The sequence below is a fragment of the Berghia stephanieae genome, chromosome 10 (genome assembly GCF_034508935.2).
Source record: "Berghia stephanieae isolate SIO BIC M18660-M18661 chromosome 10, UCSD_Bste_1.3, whole genome shotgun sequence".
Taxonomy (NCBI): domain Eukaryota; kingdom Metazoa; phylum Mollusca; class Gastropoda; order Nudibranchia; family Aeolidiidae; genus Berghia; species Berghia stephanieae.
The window spans coordinates 23,601,943-23,625,130 of NC_088369.1; the positions used below are offsets into that span (position 1 = coordinate 23,601,943).

Consider the following 23,188-nt stretch of genomic DNA (forward strand, 5'->3'; position numbering starts at 1 on the left):
GCTTTTATGCTCGCCGGAGAAATATTTCATACGGCGTCCGCCATTGTTCCGATAGTTGAGAGCCAGTGTTACTAAGTTACCATGCGTCATTAGGAAGGAAGTGACGTTACGACTGTTGAAGAGTATTGGAAAAAAAATAAATAATAATTTTTGGCCCGAAACTCGGTGTTCAAATATCGATGGATTCAAACGTCCCTCTCCTTGTCAAAAGCCATAAAAAACCTGGGATTTCCATGATGACTTCCGTGAAGTCCCAGGTTTGAGAGTTTTTGCCACGATGAGGGTCACTTTAATCCATCGATATTTGATGAACGAATTATCTAGCCAAAATCTTAAATATGGGTTTCTTTGTTTCTTTGTTTTTTGTTTTTTTTCAAATTACGGCTATTGGATATATCGACGTCTCGTCTTTTAAAAAAAAATTATTCTTCTTTCTTTTTTTCACTTTGCAAAGACGAGAGGGATGGGAGACTGGGGAGGAGAGGGAGGAAGAGGGGGAGGGGGGAAAATGAAGGGGAAGAACAGAAGAAGGGGGAGAGGAGAAGGAGGAAGAGGAGGAGGAGGAGGAGGAGGAACAGATGTAAGGAAGAGAAGAAGAAAAAGAAGAAGAAAAAGAAGAAGAAGAAGAAGAAGAAGAAGAAGAAGAAGAAGAAGAAGAAGAAGAAGAAGAAGAAGAAGAAGAAGAAGAAGAAGAAGAAGAAGAAGAAGAAGGAAGAAGAAGAAGAAGAAGAAGAAGAAGAAGAAAGAAGAAGAAGAAAAAGAAGAAAAGAAGAAGAAAAGAAGAAGAAAGAAGAAGAAGAAGAAGAAGAAGAAGAAGAAGAAGAAGAAGAAGAAGAAGAAGAAGAAGAAGAAGAAGAAGAAGAAGAAGAAGAAGAAGAAGAAGAAGAGAGAAGAAGAGGAAGAAGAAGAGAAGAAGAAGAAGAAGAAGAAGAAGAAGAAGAAGAAGAGAAGAAGAAGAAGAAGAAGAAGAAGAAGAAGAGAGAAGAAGAAGAAGAAGAAGAAGAAGAAGAAGAAGAAGAAGAAGAAGAAGAAGAAGAAGAAAGAAGAAGAAAGAAGAAGAAAGAAGATTGGAAGAGAAGAGAAGAGAAGAAGAATGTGGAAGGGAGGAAGGAGAGAAGAAGAAGAAGTAAAAGGAAGAAGTGGAGGTGGACGATCAGGAAAGGAAGAGAGAAGACATGAAATAATGGAGGTATAATTCAGAAACAAGCATCCATGATAAAATTATTATACTATAGTAATCTACATCTGTATGTCATAATATACCATGTATATCCCTATTGGTTTGGTTACAGTCTATCTAACACTCTATACACAATTCACCTGCTAAAATTCAACTCCAGTTCCAGACAAGTTTCTTCCATGACACCATAAATACGATGTATGTAGATAGAGTAATATTCCTCCTCTTACGTTAAGTCAGCAAATAATAAATCGATGCTATTTTAAGCGTGAGCATTTTCAGACTTCAGACAGACGAGACTGGGCTGATAGATGAGCACTTTTGACGAGACTCGACTCGACTAGACTCCTTCAGCACAACGCATTCAAATTATTATGATGGGATGGATGGATGGATGGATGGATGGATGGGTGGGTGGGTGGATATATGGATGGATGGGTGGATGGATGGATGGGTGGGTGTATGGATGGTGTGATGGGTGGATGGATGGTGGATGGATGGTGTGGATGGATGATGGTGATGGATGGATGGATGATGGGTGGATGGATGATGGGGGATGGATGGATGGATGGATGGTGGATGGATGGATGGATGGTGGTGGATGGATGGATGGATGGATGGATGGATGGATGGATGGATGGATGGATGGATGGGTGGGTGGGGGATGGATGGATGGATGGATGGGTGGGTGGTGGATGATGGATGGATGGGTGTGGATGTGGATGGATGGATGGATGGATGGGTGGATGGATGGATGGATGGATGGTGATGGATGGATGGATGGATGGATGGATGGATGGATGGATGGATGGATGGATGGATGGTGGGGATGGATGGTGTGGGTGGGTGGATGGATGGATGGATGGGTGGATGGATGGATGGATGGATGGATGGGTGGATGATGGATGAATGGGTGGGTGGGTGGGTGGATGGATAGATGGATAGATAGATGGATGGATGGATGGATGGATGGATGGATGGATGGATGGATGGATGGAAGGATGGATGGATGGAAGGATGGATGGATGGATGGAAGGATGGATGGATGGATGGATGGATAGATAGATAGATGGATAGATAGATGGATAGATAGATGGATAGATAGATGGATGGATGGATGGATGGATGGATGGATGGAAGGATGGATGGATGGATGGGAACACGCTTTTGACACATTTTCATGTGTGTTCCATCATCATCATCATCGTTGTCGTCGCCACCATCATCATCATCATCATCATCATCATCATCATCATCATCATCATCAACGTTGTCGTCACCATTATCATCGTTATCATCATCATCATCGTCGTCGTCACCATCATCCTCATCATTATCATTAATCGTCATCCCAATTGTTTTCATCCCGTCTCATCAACACTTAACACAGCTGACTGTTGTCGAGTGTGCTGTTCGTTGATAAAACAACTTTCTTTATTATAGGTTTTAATTAACGATATAAAGCTGGTACTAACTGAATATATCGACAGATTAAAATAATCACACACTTTCAGAAGAAGAAGGAAACAAACAAAGAAGGAAAGAAAGAAAGAAGAAAAGAAAGAAAGAAGAAAGAAAGAAGTGAAGAAAGAAAGAAGTAAAGAAAGAAAGAAGAAAGAAAAAAAGGAAGGAAAAAAAGGAAGAAATAAAGAAGGAAGGAGAGAAAGAAACAAGGAAGGAAAAAATGAAGAAGGAAAGAAAGAAAGGAAGAAAAACAAACACACACAAAATCCCAAACACACACAAACAAACACACAAGCACACACACAAGCACACACACATACACACACACACAATACTTTGAACCAGACTATAGTTTAATAGTATCCACGCTGCCTGAAAGTCGCCTTTATCGATGAAAGAAACGTTTTCTCGCCAAAACCAGAGAAGGGTCGTTTTGAGCTGCTTGCCGTGTGTAGATAGTCTGTGTCTGGAGTGGAATGATGGCGTTCAACTTCCATCTTGTTCGTCAATTATTTCCTTTTTTTTTTATTTTTTCGTTTCGCCATCATCATCGTAACGTTATCTATTCTTTGAATTTTAAAGACGCGAGTGTTTAACTTAAAAACCCCGCATGCCCTCGGCGAGATGCCAACTGCATATTTATCTTGAATGAATACCGTTTCAATTTCAGAATTTCTATTTAAACGCTGTATTTACCAAAAACAAACAAAAAACACTCATTCAGCCACTTCATTATATTTATTACTTTCTATTTATTCATATAGATAGTATGCAGATGACGTCACTCAGGCCTTTGTTATTGTTTTTGCCATCCGCGTTTGTGAGTTGTTCTCACTAAACTGTATCAACCAGACTATAAAAGTTCATGGTTACACAGAGTTTGTGTGTTGGTCCGTTATACTTCCGGATGGCAATGTTGTGAACTCCTAGGCCAAGCGCATTCTATCTATAAGATTTATTTCTGTACTTATTTTTTTTTTCAATAAGGGAAGTATGAGAGAATGTATCGGAAGGTCCTGGGTTCGAGCCTCACTCAGCGCATAGTTGAGTCCTTGGAAAAGGCTCTTTACTCACTTTCTCTCACCTCACTTTACTCAGGTGTAAAATGAGTACCTGACCGTCAACAGCGTTGTCTCTGTCGAAAACTATTTAGTCATATGGCCTAATACCACAACATCAAACATCTGCACAAGTCACTGGTCTCAGGTCTTGGTAAAAACGTTGAGAGTGGGAGGCTTGTTGTTGTTGTCGTCGTCAGACTTTCAATGAAATGGAGTCAGAAGAAGAGTTTTAACAAATATTTAAAATATTGATCTTTTATATAGCGCAATATCCACTAAACGTGATCAAAGCGCTTTACAAGGGGTCCCTGACCAACAGCAACACAGAAGAAGAAGAAGAAGAAGAAGAAGAAGAAGAAGAAGAAGAAGAAGAAGAAGAAGAAGAAGAAGAAGAAGAAGAAGAAGAAGAAGAAGAAGAAGAAGAAGAAGAGAGAAGAGGAAGAGGAAGAGGAAGAGAAGAAGAAGAAGAGAAGAGAAGAAGAAGAAGAAGAAGAAGAAGAAGAAGAAGAAGAAGAAGAAGAAGAAGAAGAAGAAGAAGAAGAAGAAGAAGAAGAAGAAGAAGAAAAAGAAGAAATTAACGTGCTCAAAGCGCTTTACAAGGGGTCCCTGGCCAACAGCAACACTTAACATGTAGTACGGGACATGACGTCTGTTCGGCGATATTGTATTTTTTTCGGACAAAGACAACGCTGTTAACGACCAGGTACTCACTTTACACTTCGAGTACGGTGACAGAATGTGAGTAAAGAGCATTTTCCAAGGACTCAACTATGCGCCCAGTGAGGCTCGAACCCAGGACCTTCCGATCCGAAAGCGAGTGTCATACCACAAGACCACCTAGCCGAAGGGATTTAAAATAAGCCTTGCATTTTTGGTCACGTTAGTCGGCATCACCTCATGTCATGTCTACGGCTGTTTCCAGACGCTGCCAGCGAGAGCCTTTAAAATGTGCTAATTTGTTTAGCAGTTGCAGCGAAGTGTGGTAATCATAAACACGGGAGGAGGCAAATTGTTGTAACTGGATAAAGTGAGGGAGAGATAGATAGACAGAGAGAGAGAGAGAGATAGATAGACAGAGAGAGAGAGAGATAGATAGACAGAGAGAGAGAGAGAGATAGATAGACAGAGAGAGGGGAGAGATAGATAGACAGAGTAGAAGAGAGAGAGATAGATAGACAGAGAGAGAGAGAGATAGATAGACAGAGAGAGGAGAGAGATAAGATAGACAGAGAGAGAGGAGATAGATAGACAGAGAGAGAGAGATAGATAGAGAGAGAGTGAGAAGATAGACAGAGGAGAGGAGAGATAGATAGACAGAGAGAGAGAGAGAGATAGATAGACAGAGAGAGAGAGAGAGATAGATAGACAGAGAGAGAGAGAGAGATAGATAGACAGAGAGAGAGAGAGAGAGAGAGAGAGAGAGCGAGAGAGAGAGAGCGAGAGAGAAGAGAGAGGAGAGAGAGAGAGGAAGAGAGAGAGAGAGAGAGAGAGAGGGGGGGGGGGGAAGGAAAATATGAGAGAGAGAGAGAGAAAAGGAAGAGCGGCGAGGAGCGGGGAGGGAGGAGGAGAGAGAGAGAGAGGAGAGAGAGAGAGGGAGAGAGAGAGAGAGAGAATGAGAGAGAGAGAGAAAGGAAGGAAGGAGAGAGAGAGAGAGAGAGAGAGAGGGGGGGGAAGGAAAATATGAGAGAGAGAGAGAGAGAGAAAAGGAAGAGCGAGCGAGCGGAGGGAGGGAGGGAGAGAGAGAGAGAGGGAGAGAGAGAGAGAGAGAGAGAATGAGAGAGAGAGAAAGGAAGGAAGGAGAGAGAGAGAGAGAGAGAGAGAGAGAGAGAGAGGGGGGGGGGGGACGGGCGAGGAGGAAGAAAGCAATAAGAGAAATGTAGAGAGAGGTCAGAGGAGAAACGTGAGAGGGAGGCGGAAAGTCCCTCTTACAGTCTATAAACGTGAATGGTTACACGTGGAATTGTGTAGCACGAATGTACCCAAACCTGAAACCTCCCCCATAAATACTTAGTATGCCACAACACTTGTCGACGATCATCAAAAGAAAGTGAACAGTAAGTCGTATTGAACGCTACCATCAACTCGATCCGTTGCCTCGAGAACTATTAACAACTCACTGTAAAAAACAAACAAAACAAACAAATAAACAAAACAACCCGTGATCGTCGCCGTGCTTCGTGACCCAAACCGTGATCGTCGCCGTGCTTCGTGACCCGATCTTTCGTGGCATTGTCAGGCTTTGAGTTTACAAGGTTACGGTCACAGCCGACTTCAGAACATGCCCGTTCTCCGAAACAATCAGCCCCATAAATCCTGAGCATCACTCAAAATTTTGACTCAGGCAGTCAAAATATATTATACACATGACATGGTGTCCTGTGGCAAATTAAATTCCTCTCAATGCTGTGTCAAAATATTGTGATAAATGCTCCCAAACTGTGGGCCTGACAGGTTCGGCTGCTCGGCATGTCCTGAAGGTGGCCATGGCTACGGCCCAAGACATTCCAAAAGACACCACACTCATAGCCTGACACTTACCACAAAAATACGCCAAAAGACAAGTCGACAAGTGAACAAATCGTGAGTTGTATTCAATAGTTCAACCAATGGAATCACTTGTTTCCTTGAGTTCTACTAACGACAACTCACCAGAAGCGTCACAAACCTAAAACATGACGTCAAACTGCCAGTCTTAGAGGGTCCGAGTGTCAGGCTATAAGTTACCGATGGCTACGGGCTGACTGATTTGGCTGCTTGGCATGGTTGAAAAGTGTTCATGGCTACGGTCCAAGAAGACCTTACCGTCACACTACAGGCAAGCGTTTTGACGTGACGGTATTTCAGTGATTCTCCCCCCCCCCCCCTCCCCCTCAAGCCCGTGGGATCGGGACTTTTGTTGATATCTATGGCGTTTGTATTTCAGACGTCGGCAAAGGGATTAGGGTTAATATCTGTCAGGGAGATAAGAACCCGTCGGTTGTCTTATATATTTATTGCCTTCTTAATGACCCTCGAGAGTGAGGGAGGGAGGTGTGTGTGTGTGTGTGAGAGAGTGTGTGTGTGTGTGTGAGAGAGAGAGTGTGTGTGTGTGTGTGAGAGAGAGAGTGTGTGTGTGTGTGTGTGAGAGAGAGTGTGTGTGTGTGTGTGAGAGAGAGTGTGTGTGTGTGTGTGTGTGAGAGAGAGAGAGAGAGAGAGAGAGAGAGAGAGAGGATAAAAGAAGGAGAGGAGAGAGAAAAGAGGGATAAATATATCGTCAAACACACAGAGAGACAGAAAGAAATTGAAGATAGTTTAGACACGAGACGACAGATAAAGAGTGGAAGAGAGGGGACAGATATATAGTCAGAGAGATAGAAACACACACACCACACACACACACACACAACACACAATATATATATATATATATATATATATATATATATATATATAATATATATATATATATATTATGTACATTCAGATAGAGGGGAGAGAGAAAGATGAGAGGAGAGAGAGAGAGAGAGAGAGAGAGAGAGAGAGAGAGAGAGAGGAGAGAGAAAAGAGGGATAAATATATCGTCAAACACACAGACAGAGACAGAAAGAAATTGAAGACAGTTTAGACACCGAGACAGACAGATAAAGAGTGGAAGAGAGGTGGACAGATATATAGTCAGAGAGAGAGAAACACACACACACACACCACACATTATATTATATATATATATATATATATATATATATATATATATATATATATATTATTATGTACATTCAGATAGAGGGGAGAGAGAAAGATAGAGGGGAGAGAGAAAGATAGAGAGGAGAGAGAGAGAGAGAGAGAAGAGAGAGAGAGAGAAAGATAGAGGGGAGAGAGAGAGAGTAGAGAGAGAGAGAGAGAGAGAGAGAGAGGGGGGGGGTATTAATGAATAACTTAGTAATAAATAAACCTTATCAAAAGCTATTTCAATTACGAGGATATATCATGTATTTACATTGTGATTATGACCAGCTCTTGAAAAGTCACGTTAACATTTTCTTTTTCTTCCTTCCTTTCTTCTTTTTTTTTTTTAATCAGAAGCTCAATGAAGGATATCCGAGAACTTGAATGTTTGTGACAGACAGTCAGATAGATAGAGAGATAGAAGGATCGAGAAAAAAATTAGAGGGAGAAAGAGAGAGAGAGAGAGGAGAGGGGAGAGGGAGAGGAAGAGGAAGAGAGAGATAGAGAGAGAGAGAGAGGAAGAGAGAGAGATAGATAGATAGAGAAAGAGAGAGAGAGAGAAGGAAGAGAGATAGAGATAAAGAGAGAGAGAGAGAGAGGGAAGAGAGAGAGATAGACAGAGAGAGAGAGAGAGAGAGAGAGAGAGAGAGATGGACAGAGAGAGACAGAGTCCAAAACATTGAAAGAAATGAAAAGAGGGATATTGAAATAGATCTTCAACAGTGAGAGGTAAGACGAGCAGACTGCTGTACTCTGGACAAAACACTTCGTAAAGTCCCGGGTTTAAGAGTATAGATAGAATGAAGTTGGCGTCACTCGTGTCTTTGTTATCGTTTTCTGCCATCCACGTTTATGAGCAATTCTCACTAAACTGTATTATCCAGACTATAAACGTTCATGGTTACACATAGTTTTGTGTGTTGGTCCGTAATACTTCCGGGTGGCAATGTTGTGAGCTTCTTAGTCCAGCGCATACTATCTATATTTGATACTTGAAGGAGTTTCCGGCCAAACTTGTAAATACTTGTTATTTTTTCCTTAAGAGATGAAGTGAGTAGGAAAGTGCCAGAAGACAATAGAGAATAAAAATTTCGCGGCGGTGATGGGGATTTGAACAGTACGACGTACGACAACTCCGCCTGGCCAGGGAGAACGTGACTCTACCATATGAGTTATCCACGACCGGGATTGTCTTCTGGCACTTTCCTACTCACTCCATCTCTTGTCCTTATTTTTTCACTGTACGACAGAGAAGCTAAAAGGCTTTCTGAGCCATTGGTCCCATAAGGCCAGAGTTTATTCGGGCTTGCAAAGCCCCTCGTGAACGTATTCCTGCAAAGCCCCTCGTGAACGTCTTCCTGCATAGCCCCTCGTGAATGTCTTCCTGCATAGCCCCTCATGAATGTCTTCCTGAATAGCCCCTCGTGAACGTCTTCCTGAATAGCCCCTCGTGAACGTCTTTCTACAGATAGCCAAATCGATTTTATTGGGACAGTTGGCAGCTAGCGGTTACAAGACCACAGGGCCAAAGAGTTTGTACCATGACAAACCTCATAGATCATGGCAAAAGCTTTGATTTGTAGTGACACAATGTGTGGAATGGGTGTAGCAGCTCTTGCCCTCTTGGGGAATTCTTGAGACGAATCCGACGTCATAAAGGTTAAAAAATAAAAAATTGAGCTTTTATATAGCGCAATATCCACTAAATGTGCTCAAAGCACTTTACAAGGGGTCCTTGACCAACAGCAAAATTTAACATGTAAGACAAGACATGACGCCCATTAGACGATATTACAATTTTTTTCGGACAGAGACAATGCTGTTAACGGGCAGGTACTCATTTTACACCTGAGGATAGTGAGAGAATGTGAATAAAGAGCCTTTTCCAAGGACTCAGCTATGCGCTGAGTGAGGATCGAACCCAGGACCTTCCGATCTGAAAGCGAGTGTTATACCACAAGACAACATAGCCGGTAGTTGAACTCACACAAAAAAAACACATAGAAAAATGGGATAGTAAAAAGTTCTAGAATTACAATTAAAGCACAAAAGAAAAAGTAAGGAAACTGAGAACAAATAGGGATCAGATGTAGATTCCAAGAGCATACCACCAATGTACTTAGTTTGAGATTACCTATAAGTCTCATCCGGACACAAGCACAAAATCCAAAAAAGAGGAATACACTCAAATGTTTACATTATACATTTAAAATAACAAATAATAATATATAACAGAGAGATGATTTACAAGGAAAAAATATCATCTCCCAAAGCAATAACTATGCATTCGACTGTTTCCCTCCCAGCCAGAACTCCGGCCAGAGCCAGGACAAAACCTAAGTAATCTCATCCCAAGACAAAGACAGAAAGCAAATTGGAAAACAGATATAGGGAATAGAAGACACAGTATGTACCGCCCTGCCCACTATGGGAGGTCAGGAACCCCACCCAGTACCTCCCTGCCCACTATGGGAGGTCAGGAACCCCACCCAGTCGAAAAGGATAGGTTCTTATTTTAGAGCCAGGATAGGTCATTGTTGACCGAAACAACCATATGTAGTCAAAATTTGACTGTGGAAATACTGGCATGTGCTCTTGCCAAAGTGACGAAAATGTACCTCATGTGCTCCAGGCGTGCTGGCTTATACAATGCATACCTGCTTACTTGGAACATTTGTCAGTAATAAATGATAAAATTTAAGCAATACTAAAAAAAAAAAAAAAAAAAATGCTGCCTACCATTTACATGTTAAATAAATGTTGTTGACCACCACCATTCCCGGTTAGAAATCAACTTGGCTATCATGGGCGTGAACTGAGCAGTAGCGTTGATATTAAATATTTTAAAAAATATTTAAATAAAAATCTCCTTTATTCATCTCATAGTGGAAATGTGTCTTTAGGGTCTATCTCAAGGGAAGACTAGAATAACCCAGACGTCAGTGGAGTGCAGCGCCGCAAACTGATCTAGGGCAAAGTGACTAGCTCAAGACCACACAGCGCAGTGGGTAATTGAACTCAGCACCAGTCGAATTTAAATTTGTTACCAGCATCCAAGTCCAGCTTTAATGTAGTTCAGCAGGGGAATGGAATGCAAGAAGAAGAAGAGGAAGGAAGAAGAACAAAGCAAGCACTGACCTTGGTAGGTCATCATCTGAGGCTGAAGACTTGGGTGCTGGCGGTGTCGGAGCCCTGTAGTCTGAATGGGCCGGTGGCCCTCCTCTCCCTGGGCCATGATCTGGAATCACAATCAAACAAACAATAATCAAAAAGACAAAAACAAATAAAAAAATAATACTTGAGCTTTGAGCGCAATATCCACTAAACGTGCTCAAAGCACTTTACAAAGGGTCCCTGACCAACAGCTACATTTAACATTTAGGACGGGACATGACACCTGTTAGGTGATATTACAATTTTTTCGAACAGAGACAACGCTGTTAAAGGCCAGTACTCATTTTACAGCTGAGTACGGTGAGAGAATGTGAGTTAAGAGCCTTCTACGAGGACTCTACTATGCGCTGATCGAGGCATGAACCCAGGAAGTTCTGATCCGAAAGCGAGTGTCATACCACTAGACCTCATAGCTGCACAAATGAAATAGACATCAGTGGTATAAATCTAAAAGAACAAAATACAAACCAAATAAGAAGTCAAATTCTTGAAAAATAAACTACAGTTACAAAGAAGGCAGTTTCTTAGTATCCAACTATGCGGTTTTGTGGTATGACACTCACTTTCGAATCGGGACGTCCTGAGTTTGAGCCTCGCTTAGCGCATAGTTGAGTCCTTAGAAAAGGCTCTTTATGCATATTCCCTCACCATACTCAGGTGTAAAATGAGTACCTGGCCATTAACAGCGTTGGCTCTGTTGGAAAATAAATGTAATATTGCCTACCAGGCACCATGATTGTGCTACATGTTACATGTTGTTGTCAGTCAGGGACCCTTTGTAAAGTGCTTTGAGCACGTTTAGTGGATATTGCGCTATATAAAGCTCTAGTAAGTATCCCTGAATTGCTATTAATGTGACTAATTTTAAAGACAGCATGAGTAAAAAACAAATCTTATCCTAATGACAGTGATCCCTTGTAATATTGAAAAAAAAAAAAGGTGATAATAAAAGGGAATAGAAGCTCCAATTTAAATTACAAAGACAGACGATATAGACGTTTCGGATTTCTCCTTTGTCAACAATGAGAGATGAGAATGCTTGGAAACTTTCAAAACAGTGTTGAATGCATTTGCTGTCAAAGTAATCTGTGACTGTTCCCTGTTTTGATTGGACTGTAATACAAGAACGCCAGCTCCAGAGACCAGCGACACATCATCCTCCACTGTCCAGTAACTAAACTTAAAGGTGGCTGTGAAACAGTCCTTAGGGTGGAGGAAGATTTTCGAAGCTGGGTTGACGACATGAATTTGGTGTAGCCATACGCTGCTGCTGCTACTACTACTACTACAACTACTACAACTACTACTAATAGAACAATTGCAGTGATGGGCCTGTGGGGCCTTTTGCAAATACAAGCCATTGAAGATTGAGAAGATGGTGGTGTTAAGGCAAATCAAAGGATTTAAACTTGGACCATCCCATCCAGAGGCATTTGATTAATCACTTCATCATCAGGTACACGAGGTCCCTCAACGAATAAATTGATAATAGATTTTGAACCCTTACCCTCTGAGTCGTGCTGTTCTGGAAGGACGATGGGTTTGGCCACAGTAAGCCTGACCACATCCGATGTGTGCTTCAGAGCTTGGACGGCCTCCTCATGGGTCACATCCTCCAGATTGGTGCTATTCACCTGGAAAGGAAAAACCAAAAGAAAAACAGGTGGAATAAGCATGTGAATGTAAATGTGTTATAAAATTAAATGCTACTCTATCAATTTTTGCCTTGCTGTTTTTGATGTTTTCGGATTGGCGATGCTTGTGGAAAGAACGATGAATAAATTGTAGCCATTCAAAATAAGACGCAAGGTATTGAAATTTTATGTGTGCTCAGTGACGTTGTATGGCTGTGAGAGCTGGACCATGAGGAAAGACCTGAGGTAAAATGTTAGGAATTTGACATGTGGTGCTTGCAAAGATTGTAAAGAATTCCAGACATTACACATAAAACAAATGAAGATGTCTTGAAACACACTTATGATGAAAGAATGTTGTTGTTCAGGATCAAAATAGAGAAACAACTGAGTTTATTCAGAAACGTAGTACGAAAGGGAAAGTACGAGTGTGTGGTGGTGAGCAGCAAAATTGAAGACAAACGTTCAAGGGGAGGGGAACAACATCGAATGCTGCTGACATAGCTGAAGGACTTCACTTGAAAGCCACCTGGAGAACTGTCAGAATAAGCGAGAGACACAAGATCTGAGGAGAGTTGTTTGTTTGTTTTTAAGGGTTTTATGGCGCTTGCAACACATTAAGGTCATATCAACGCCAGTAAAAAGGAAGATAATGGGATAGTGAAAAGTTCTAGAATTACAATTAAAGCACCCAAGAAAAGGTAAGACAAAGGGGAATTGGTTCAAATAGGAAATAGATATAGATTCCAAGAGCACACTATCAAAGTACTTAGTTTGAGATCACCTAAAAGTCTCATCCAGACACAAGCACAGGTCCCAACTAAGAGGAATACACTCAAATGTTTACCAATCATATAATATAATATGTAAACTAAACATAAAACAATGCATAACAGAGAGATGATTTACAAGGAAAAAAATAGCATCTCCCAAAACTATAACCATACATTCGACTGTTTCCCTCCCAGCCCAGGAACTCCGGCAAGGATCAGGACAAAACTAACTAATCTCATTCCAAGACAATGACAGGAAACAATTGGAAAACGGATATGGGGGGATAGAAGACACAGCATGTCCCTCCCTGCCCACTATGGAAGGTCAGGATCCCCACCCAGTGAGGAGAGTTATAACCCATGAATCCTCTGAAGCCTGGGAAAGACCTGGAACTTGAAGGAGTGGAATGTAAATGGTAAAGCTTGAATAAACTAAATCTCATCAAATGAATTTAGGTTGTGGTTACTCTAATGATTTTGTTTTGTTTTACCATAGATGCTTTACAAAATTTGAAACTATGTTTTATGTCAAATGTCAAATTTACAATAATATTTACATCATTGTGGCAAACTAATACTTTTCATTATGTCGTCTTTTTCGGGAACTAAAGGCAAAATGAAATTGTAATTTTGTCATCAATTTGACTGATTACAAGGAGAGAGAAGGAGGAGGAAGGAGAAGAAGGAGATGGAGGAGAATGAGGATGGGGAGGATAATAAAACATATGGTAAGAAAGGTATATATTAACATAAGATCTAAACATTACAAGTCAATAATATGATCTGAGGCATACGTACCGCCAACAGTCTGTCCATGACTGCTAATCGTCCATCTTGTTCCGACGCGCCACCCTCGATAATTTTAGTAACAAATATGCCGTTGTCTCCTGGAATGTGTTGGTTGCCTTTACCACCAGCAATGCTGAAACCTAACCCTGTGTTAGAAGAAAAAAAATGAAGACAGTGTGATTTTTATGCCAGTGAGGTCGTTACCGTATTTGTGAATAGTCACGAACATGTGGACAGCCCTGTCATAATGCATAATTCAACCAGATCCTCTAAGGTTTCGGTTTTAAGGGTTTTACAGTACTTGTGACACATTTAGGACATTTCATCACCAGTTAGTAGGAAGAAGATGGAATTGTAAAAAAATATTCTATATTTACAATTAAAAGCAAAAGAGAAAAAGTCAGACAAAGGGGAATGATTCAGAAAGGGAAGATGTAGATTCCAGGAGCACATCATCGGTGTACATAGTGTGAGATCACATCACAGTCTCATCCAGACGCAAGCACAGGTCCCCACGAACAGGAATACACTCCATCTCATCAAATTGTTTTTGTGCCAATTTTTATATCGATCAAAAGATGACCAAAACAAAACAAAAATATAAGGTGAACCTTCCAAAGTGAATGATTGGTGGACTTGAACAAATTATCATTTCTGCTTTGTGCAGATTTTTTTTTTTTAAGAGAAGAAATAAATAAGATGTTTTGTGTATTATTCCCTTTAATTTCACAAATGAAAAAGTGGTTAAAAGCATTGATGTTATCATTTCTACAATAATTTTCTTTTTCATTTTATTGTATTGCTTAAGATTTTAAAAAAAATTGTGGCAGAGTCTAAGTCTTCTCGACAAGCACCTGAGTTGGGAAAATGAGATGAAGGAAGTGGGATCAAGTACCGAGTTTGGTTCCATGATTATAGACACATCTGGCACTCATATTTATTGCCTTTGAGACAAGGATGCATCAGGACAGAGACTTGATTCTGGGACTCCTTGAATAATTGAACAATAGTGAGCATCATAGCCCTAAGGCAGTGCTTCATCATACCCCTAAGGCAGTGCTTCATCATACCCCTAAGGCAGTGCTTCATCATACCCCTAAGGCAGTGCTTCATCATACCCCTAAGGCAGTGCTTCATCATACCCCTAAGGCAGTGCTTCATCATACCCCTAAGGCAGTGCTTCATCATACCCCTAAGGCAGTGCTTCATCACACCCCTAAGGCAGTGCTTCATCATACCCCTAAGGCAGTGCTTCATCATACCCCTAAGGCAGTGCTTCATCATACCCCTAAGGCAGTGCTTCATCATACCCCTAAGGCAGTGCTTCATCATACCCCTAAGGCAGTGCTTCATCATACCCCTAAGGCAGTGCTTCATCACACCCCTAAGGCAGTGCTTCATCACACCCCTAAGGCAGTGCTTCATCACACCCCTAAGGCAGTGCTTCATCATACCCCTAAGGCAGTGCTTCATCATACCCCTAAGGCAGTGCTTCATCATACCCCTAAGGCAGTGCTTCATCACACCCATAAGGCAGTGCTTCATCATACCCCTAAGGCAGTGCTTCATCATACCCATAAGGCAGTGCTCCCAGTAATAGAGGGAGATAACTAGTGTTATACTTATTTTGGTTAATTTTTACTAACAGTTGCCTCTCATGAGTATAACTTTTCCACTTTTCTGTATACTTTCATTGTTAAAACCATCTCCCCATCTAATTCATGAAATAAGAAATCGAAAAGTTTTTTTTAAATGAAAAAAAAAAAAAAAACGAAAAAAAAAAGTGATAGGAAATGGAATCTTGATTGGTGGAGTGTAATCAGAAGGTCTGAGGTTCAATCCCCAGTCAATATTGACTGATTTTTTTGGATGTTTTTTTTTCTTTTTTTTTTTCTTGTTCAGATCTTTATGTTTTTAATTTTACACGGCACTTAAGGTCACTTTAAGGTCATATGATCACCAATAAAGAGAAGGAGTATGGTGAACTGCAAGCAGGAAACAGACTTATTTATAAGAAGATCACCAATGTCTTCAATACTTGTGGGTCTCACTCAGCCTTTTCAAAATTCAACGCACCATTCAAAGCAAAACACGTGTGTGGCAGGCTGAGAAAACCTGGAAAGATGCATAAATTTCATAAATTGAGTTATGTATACAGTGGTGTAGACCACATCTTTCTGATCATTTACCACTTTAAATTTCTTTCTATGTCTAGTTATGATTTTTTTTTCTGAATAAAATTTGTTGCAAAGGGAAACACTTTGTCTCCGATTTTGGCTCATATCTCAAATTGAAGCTTGTCACATCTTCACGGGTTTTCTCAGCTAGTCTCACATTTGACTGGAGGCAGTATAAGATTTCTAGATCACTCAACAGCTATGTTTTACCTTTATTTCCCTTGACTAATTCAATCTCCAAAATATTCTCTTGTGGGACCTTCAGTCTTTTCACATACTGGGGGATTGAAAAACCAAATGATACATTACAATATTTAAAAAAAACAAATGATACATTACAATATTACAAAAAAAACAAATGATACATTACAATATTTAAAAAAAAACAAATGATACATTACAATATTACAAAAAAACAAATGATACATTACAATATTTAAAAAAAAACAAATGATACATTACAATATTTTAAAAAACCAAATGATACATTACAATATTTAAAAAAACCAAATGATACATTACAATATTTTTCAAAACTAAATGAAACATTACAATATTTTAAAAAACCAAATGATACATTACAATATTTTAAAAAACTAAATGAAACATTACAAAATTAAAAAAAAAAAAAAAATGATACAATACAATTTTTTAAAAATGACACATAATTTTTTAATAACGAGTGGTGAACCAGCAACATTTACGGGTAAATAAAGGCATATTATGCAAAGGTAGACAGAGTTTATCCCAGTTTCTAGAGCTTGAAAAAGGACAATATCAAATGCTTGTCTATCGCAAGGTACCTTCCGCAAGATCTAACAGACCCAGCAACCCAATCACTGCGGGGTGGACAGGATCTTTGTCCTTTTGAGTGTAAAGCTAGTGCTCTACCAACTAAGCTATCACGGGACCCTCCTAAAAAAAATAAACCAACTTCCTGAACTTTGGCAAGGTTACTAGTCCCAGTTTCAGACATCAGTTCCAAAATTGCAACCCAATTTTTGTCTCTCTCATTATTTTCGTGTTTGACTCCATAAAATTCCTTCATATTAATTTTTCATCGATGCAATCGGCCACTGGGATGGCTCAGTGCTAGTGTGTTAATTCAATGAGTTCGAGCCTCGTTCAACGCATAGTTGAGGCTCTTTACTCACATTCTCTCACCGTACTCAGGTGTAAAATGAGAACCTGACCGTTAACAGCGTTATCTTTGCCTGAAAAAACTTGTAATATTGCCTAACAGGTGTCATGTCCTGTCCTACATGTTACATGTTGCTGTTGGCCAGGGACCCCATGTAAAGCGCTTTGAGCATGTTTAGTGGATTTTGTTCTATATAAAAGCTCCCCAAGCTCCAAACCTTTTCTGACTGACTCACCAGAACGACTTTCCTGCCAGCTTGTTTGAGAGCATCCACTGCCATGGCATGCGTCGCGTTGGACACGTCCACACTGTTGACTTTCATGATGACGTCATTCAGCCTGGCATTGAACACACAATGGAAATCATTATCATATTATACATATTTACACATTTATATACAGTGATTCTGGGTTTCATGATGACGTCATTCAGCCTGGCATTGAACACACAATGGAAATCATTATCATATTATACATATTTACACATTTATATACAGTGATTCTGGCTTTCATGATGACGTCATTCAGCCTGGCATTGAACACACAATGGAAATCATTATCATATTATACATATTTACACATTTATATACAGTGATTCTGACTTTTTAAAATTAACTCTATTTTTTCACCATTATGCTCAAAGTCTTTAAATTACAAAATTCACCAAATAAATAACAATAGTCAAATAGAATAGAAGCTTCAGTTAAATTAATGAGGACAGATAAGGTGGAAGTTTAGGTTTGCCCTTTGTCAACAAAATATGATGAATGAAATACTGAAGACAAATAAGAGATGATGTGTCTCTTTCAAAGAAATGAAGCGAGTAGGAACGTGACAGAAGACAAGTAGAGACAGAGTTTGAAGCCATTTTTTTTGGAGTGGAAGCTCATACAATAGAGCCATGCTCTCTCAGTCCAGGCGGTGTAGTCATAACAGTAAGGTTGTGAGTTTGAGACCCCATCGCCTCGGAATTTTATTCTCTATTTGTGTTCTGGCACTTTCCTTCTCACTTCAATTCTTGTTGTTATCAACATTAGTGCCTGCTCCACTCTCTTTCAAAGATGGAATAGCCTTGGTACGGAGAGCTTGCTTTAAGTTTGTAACTGCTGACTGTCCTAATGGTTCTTACAATGGAATAGCATTGGTACGGAGAGCTTGTTTTAGGTTTGTAACTGCTGACTGTCTTAATGGTTCTGACAATGGAATAGCATTGGTATGGAGAGCTTGTTTTAGGTTTGTAACTGCTGACTGTCCTAATGGTTCTGACAATGGAATAGCATTGGTACGGAGAGCTTGCTTTAGGTTTGTAACTGCTGACTGTCCTAATGGTTCTGACAATGGAATAGCGGCATGGAGTAACCTCTCCAGGGTCCAAGCCTGGGAAAAGCTTATGGAGGTCTTGGGCTGCCCAGTCTTCAAGAACCCCCTCTCGGCCTCACTGATGTAGTCCAAAAGAAAGCAGAGTCGCACGGCTAGCACCAGATCGGTTGCAGGAGTTTCCAGAGTCAGCTAGCTCTGCATGCTGGTCTGCCTTCAGGATGCCACTCCTGATTTGAAAGGTTCTCTCCTTTGGAACGTATGCAACATCAGAAAGGAGTCATCACGTGTAAGTAGATAGTAGGACACTTCAAACACACCAACACAACAATAACACCATAAAAAGAGAGAATGAGGGGATGGTGACCGTGGAGAGGAGAGGAGAGGAGAAGAAAGGAGACAGAAAGAGAGAGAGAGAGAGAGAGAGAGAGAGATATAGAAAGAGAGAGTGAGAGAGAGATAGAAAGAGAGAGTGAGAGAGAGATAGAAAGAGAGAGTGAGAGAGAGAGATAGAGAGAGAGAGAGAGAGAGAGAGAGAGAGAGAGAGAGAGAGAGAAAGAGAGAGAAAGAGGGAGAGAGAGAGAAAGAGAGAAGGAAGTGCTTTCTTACTGGCTGGAACACTTCAAACACACCAACACAACAAATACACAATAGAACGAAGGAGAGGATGGTGACAATGGAGAGGAGAGGAGAGAGAGAGGGGGGGGGGAGAGAGAGAGAGATAGAGAGAGAGTGAGAGAGAAAAGAGAGATAGAGAATCAGTGAAATCAGTATCCGAGTGGTACACACGTCATCCTCCTGCTCCTTCCAAGAATGAGTTGATTGGACCATTAAACAATTGCCTCAAACCTCCAAGGACTCATCACAGCCTCTTTCCTGTCTTAAATTATTCATTATACTAATCCTGTAATGTGTTTGGACGACATCAACATGGCTACAACACTTACCCCCTCCACCCCCCCCCCCACACACACACACACACACACAACCCTCCCTGTCTCTCATTCTCACTTTCCTTTGTGTCCTTCATAATATGTGCATCTAAAGACTGTAATAATGGTGAATATATATATATATATATATATATATATATATATATATATATATATATAGAGAGAGAAAAAACAGACAGACAGACAGACAGACAGAGAGAGAAAGAAAGAATGAAAGAGGAGAATGAAAATATAAGAGTGAGAAGGGGATAAAGAAAACAGACGATATTGATACATAAAACTGACACAAGCAAAAAAAAAAATCACAAAATCAGTACATTGATGGGGAAAAATAGAGGGGAGGTGGGGGGGGGGGGGGGGGGGGGGGGGGGGGGGGGGAGAAGGACCCGAATTTTCATATCTATTTATGTACATGACTTATCATTGTTGACATGATCAACAACAGATGAGCCATTTCCTAACCTGAGCCTTCCATCATCAGCGGCAGCTCCACCAGGTATGAGTTTGGTGATAAAGATACTGGGATCATCCCCGATGTGAGGGTTGTCACTTCCACCAGCGATGCTGAACCCGAGACCTGTGTCTCCCTGGGGGAAAAAAAATGGTTCAAGGTTATTACTATATTTATATTCATTAATATATTTATCTATTTATTTATATATTCATTTATTTATCTTTTTATTTATATCTATATTTATTTATCTCTTTTGTTTAGTTATTTGTCTCTTTATTTAGTTATTTATTTAGTTATTAGTTATTTATCCATTTATTTAGTTATTTATCTATTTATTTAGTTATTTATACATTTATTTATCTTTTTATTTATATCTATATTTATTAATCTTTTTATTTAGTTATTTGTCTCTTTATTAAGTTATTTATTTAGTTATTTATATATTTATTTATTTATTCAATATGTTTTTTTTTCATCTGGTTGACACCCACATAATACCAATTTGCAATGACGGGGCACAAATTATACCGTTAAGGCAAAATGGTCTATGTCGGTGTCAACCAGATGGAAAAAAAAGATAAATAAATAAATAAATAAATAAATAAATAAATAAATAAATAAATAAATAAATAAATAAATAAATAAATGAGTGCATTTATTTTTGTCTCCTGTTCCTGAATAACCAGTGTGTATAGACGTGATACATTTCTGTAATTTACTCACAAACTAACACATGAAACAGACCAGCAAACAAAACGACGTGTAACCTAAAACGTTTATATTTCTATTCAATCATTTTATTTAGTGAGAACTGATCATCCAAAAGGTGTTCGAAATACAATTAAAAAAACAAAGTTGTTTCACTTTGTTGGTAGAAAACTGAAAGAAATTTTAATTCCGAGATAAAACGTTCGCGCTCGGTTCCTGTACGGTTCGGGAACTCTTAACGAGTGAGTTGCACTCACTTTACTATATAGATAGGTCGAAGATGACGTCACTCAGTTCTTTTTATTGTTTTTTGCCATCCGCGTTTATGAGTAATGCTCATTAAACTGTATTAACCTGACTATAAACGTTCATAGATACATAGTTTTGTGTGTTGGTCCGTTATACTACCGGATGGCAATGTTATGAGCTTCTTAGCCAAGCGCATACTATCTATATACGAGTATAATGAAGTTAACGTCGTTCAGGTCTTTGCCATTGCTTTTTGCCATCCATGTTTATGAGTAGTTCTCAATAAAAATGTATTAACCAGGATGGTTATTAACTTCCGGATGGCAATGTTGTGAGCTTCTTAAACAAACGCAAACTATCAATTTTGCGCTTGGCTAAGAAGCTCACAACATTGCCATCCAGAAGTATAACGGACCAACACACAAAACTCTGTGTAACCTTGAACTTTTATAGTCTGGATAATACAGTAAGGTGAGAATTCCTCATAAACGTGGATGGCAAAAAACAAAAAACAATAACAAAGACCCGAGTGACGTCAACTTCATTCTATCTATACAAGGGACTGATTGAAAGGAAATGTCAAATCGAGGGCAAGACGGACAGGAGAGGAAAACGAATGCAAACGGTTTCCAGCCTAAGCCACCAGCACGACTACATCTACTTCTTCCAACGACTTCATCCACCTTTCCCCACACACAAGAAACAAGAAAAACAATGAGAGGACGAGAGCACGTTTGGAGTGGACGTTAAGACTACTGGACTTTTCTAGTTTTTCCAGGCTGATAAATCCAAAGAGAAGTTGCCTTTTTTTAAGGTGTGTGCGTGGGGGGGGGGGGGGGGGGGAGAATTAGTTATTAACTCTCAAAGGTCCTTGTCGCTTAATTGGGAAAGCACTCAACTCATAAGCACTTAATTGACACATGATCAAATTTATATTTATGGAATGAATGAAGTTGATCTCACCGTGGCCTTCGTCAAGTTATGGCCTGACACTGACCAAAAAATGACGTCAAAATGCCAGTATTTTGCCACAAAAGAAAACAAATCGTGAGTTGTATTCAATAGTTCAACCAATGAAATAACTTGTTTCCATGAGCTCTACTAACGACAACTCACTAGGCGGTGCAAAAACCAAATAATGACGTCAAACTGCCAGTCCTTTTGGATTTCAATGTCATGCTATATAGATAGTATGCGCTTGGCTAAGAAGCTCATAACATTGCCATCCGGAAGTATAACGGACCAACACACAAAACTGTGTGTATCCATGAACTTTTATAGTCTGGTTAATACAGTTTAGTGAGAATCACTCACAAACGCGGATGGCAAAATACAATAACAAAGGCTTGAGTGACGTCATCTTCGTTCTATCTATAACACAACGATGGCTACGATCTCAGTTCTTTATTTCTGTTTTCAGGTCGTCGATTTGGTAATTAGTTCTCACTAAAGTTCCTTTTTACAGACTATTTGGTGGATGCGTTTATCACAGATTCTGTCCCTTAGTTGTGTCCATCACAGTGAACACTATTAAGAGGACAGCATACAAAGTGTCTTAAGAGTGAACAAAACTCACAAAATCCCACAATTCATTAAAACAACAAGCCACAGCCTCGGGGTTCCAGTCCTGTGAAGAAAGGTCTTTGTAATCATGGAAGCGATATCTACATTCAGCATTTCGTCCAACCTAGTCATCGATCACATGATTTGTTGCTGGACAACGTTGTAAACATACCCATGTGTCAAGCTGAACAAAATGACCAATCGTGATGTTAGTTATTTAAAAGCCGTGAACATTTTTCACGATGTGGGTCATTTTGAACACACTATGCAATGTGACCCATGACCTCGAGCACATGGAAAGGTCATGTAGATGATTCCCATTATCCATTGTCCGCCAATCGAGGGATTGAATTTGGGAGAAAATGAATAGATACACTCAAACGTTAATGGTTACATACAAATTTGTGTGTTGGTACGAATCGTCTGGCGGGCAGAATGGGTGGATATTTTACCTAAATGTACAGCACCAAAATAAAACATATAACTAATCTACTTACCCTGTCCAGGGGGATTTCTTCATACTCCCAGTCACCACCTCTGCCTCCACCGCCATTAGTCTGAGGACAGTCAGTCATTCAAAAATAAATAGAACAATGGGAAACAGAATGCATGCTGTATGAACACATTTATTATCATGCTTGACATAGAGTTCATTTATCTGAGATTTATGATTCCTTGATTTTTTAATTATTATTTTTTTCATTTAACTATGAACATTGTACATATATGGTCTTGGTAGTAGTGGTGGTGATGGTGGTGGTGGCGGTAGTAGCAGTAGTAGTAGTAGTAGTAGTAGTAGTAGTAGTAGTAGTAGTAGTAGTAGGTAGTATGGTAGTAGTAGCAGTAT

General features: G+C 39.8%; 1 protein-coding gene across 2 annotated transcripts in view; it reads right to left on the minus strand.

Moving 5' to 3' along the window:
• Window positions 1-22,892, minus strand: part of LOC144980845 (disks large homolog 1-like) — a 70,582-nt gene extending 47,690 nt beyond the window's left edge. For both annotated transcript variants that reach the window (XM_078928707.1, XM_078928708.1), the window contains exons 1-7: window positions 22,839-22,892; window positions 19,830-19,954; window positions 17,334-17,436; window positions 16,168-16,234; window positions 13,790-13,926; window positions 12,092-12,218; window positions 10,549-10,648 (exon numbers count right to left, since the gene is read on the minus strand). In XM_078928707.1, coding sequence (XP_078784833.1) covers window positions 10,549-10,648; window positions 12,092-12,218; window positions 13,790-13,926; window positions 16,168-16,234; window positions 17,334-17,420 — 518 coding nt within the window. In that variant the 5' untranslated portion in view covers window positions 17,421-17,436; window positions 19,830-19,954; window positions 22,839-22,892. The remainder of the gene's footprint in view (window positions 1-10,548; window positions 10,649-12,091; window positions 12,219-13,789; window positions 13,927-16,167; window positions 16,235-17,333; window positions 17,437-19,829; window positions 19,955-22,838) is intronic.
• Window positions 22,893-23,188: the final 296 nt, after the last annotated feature.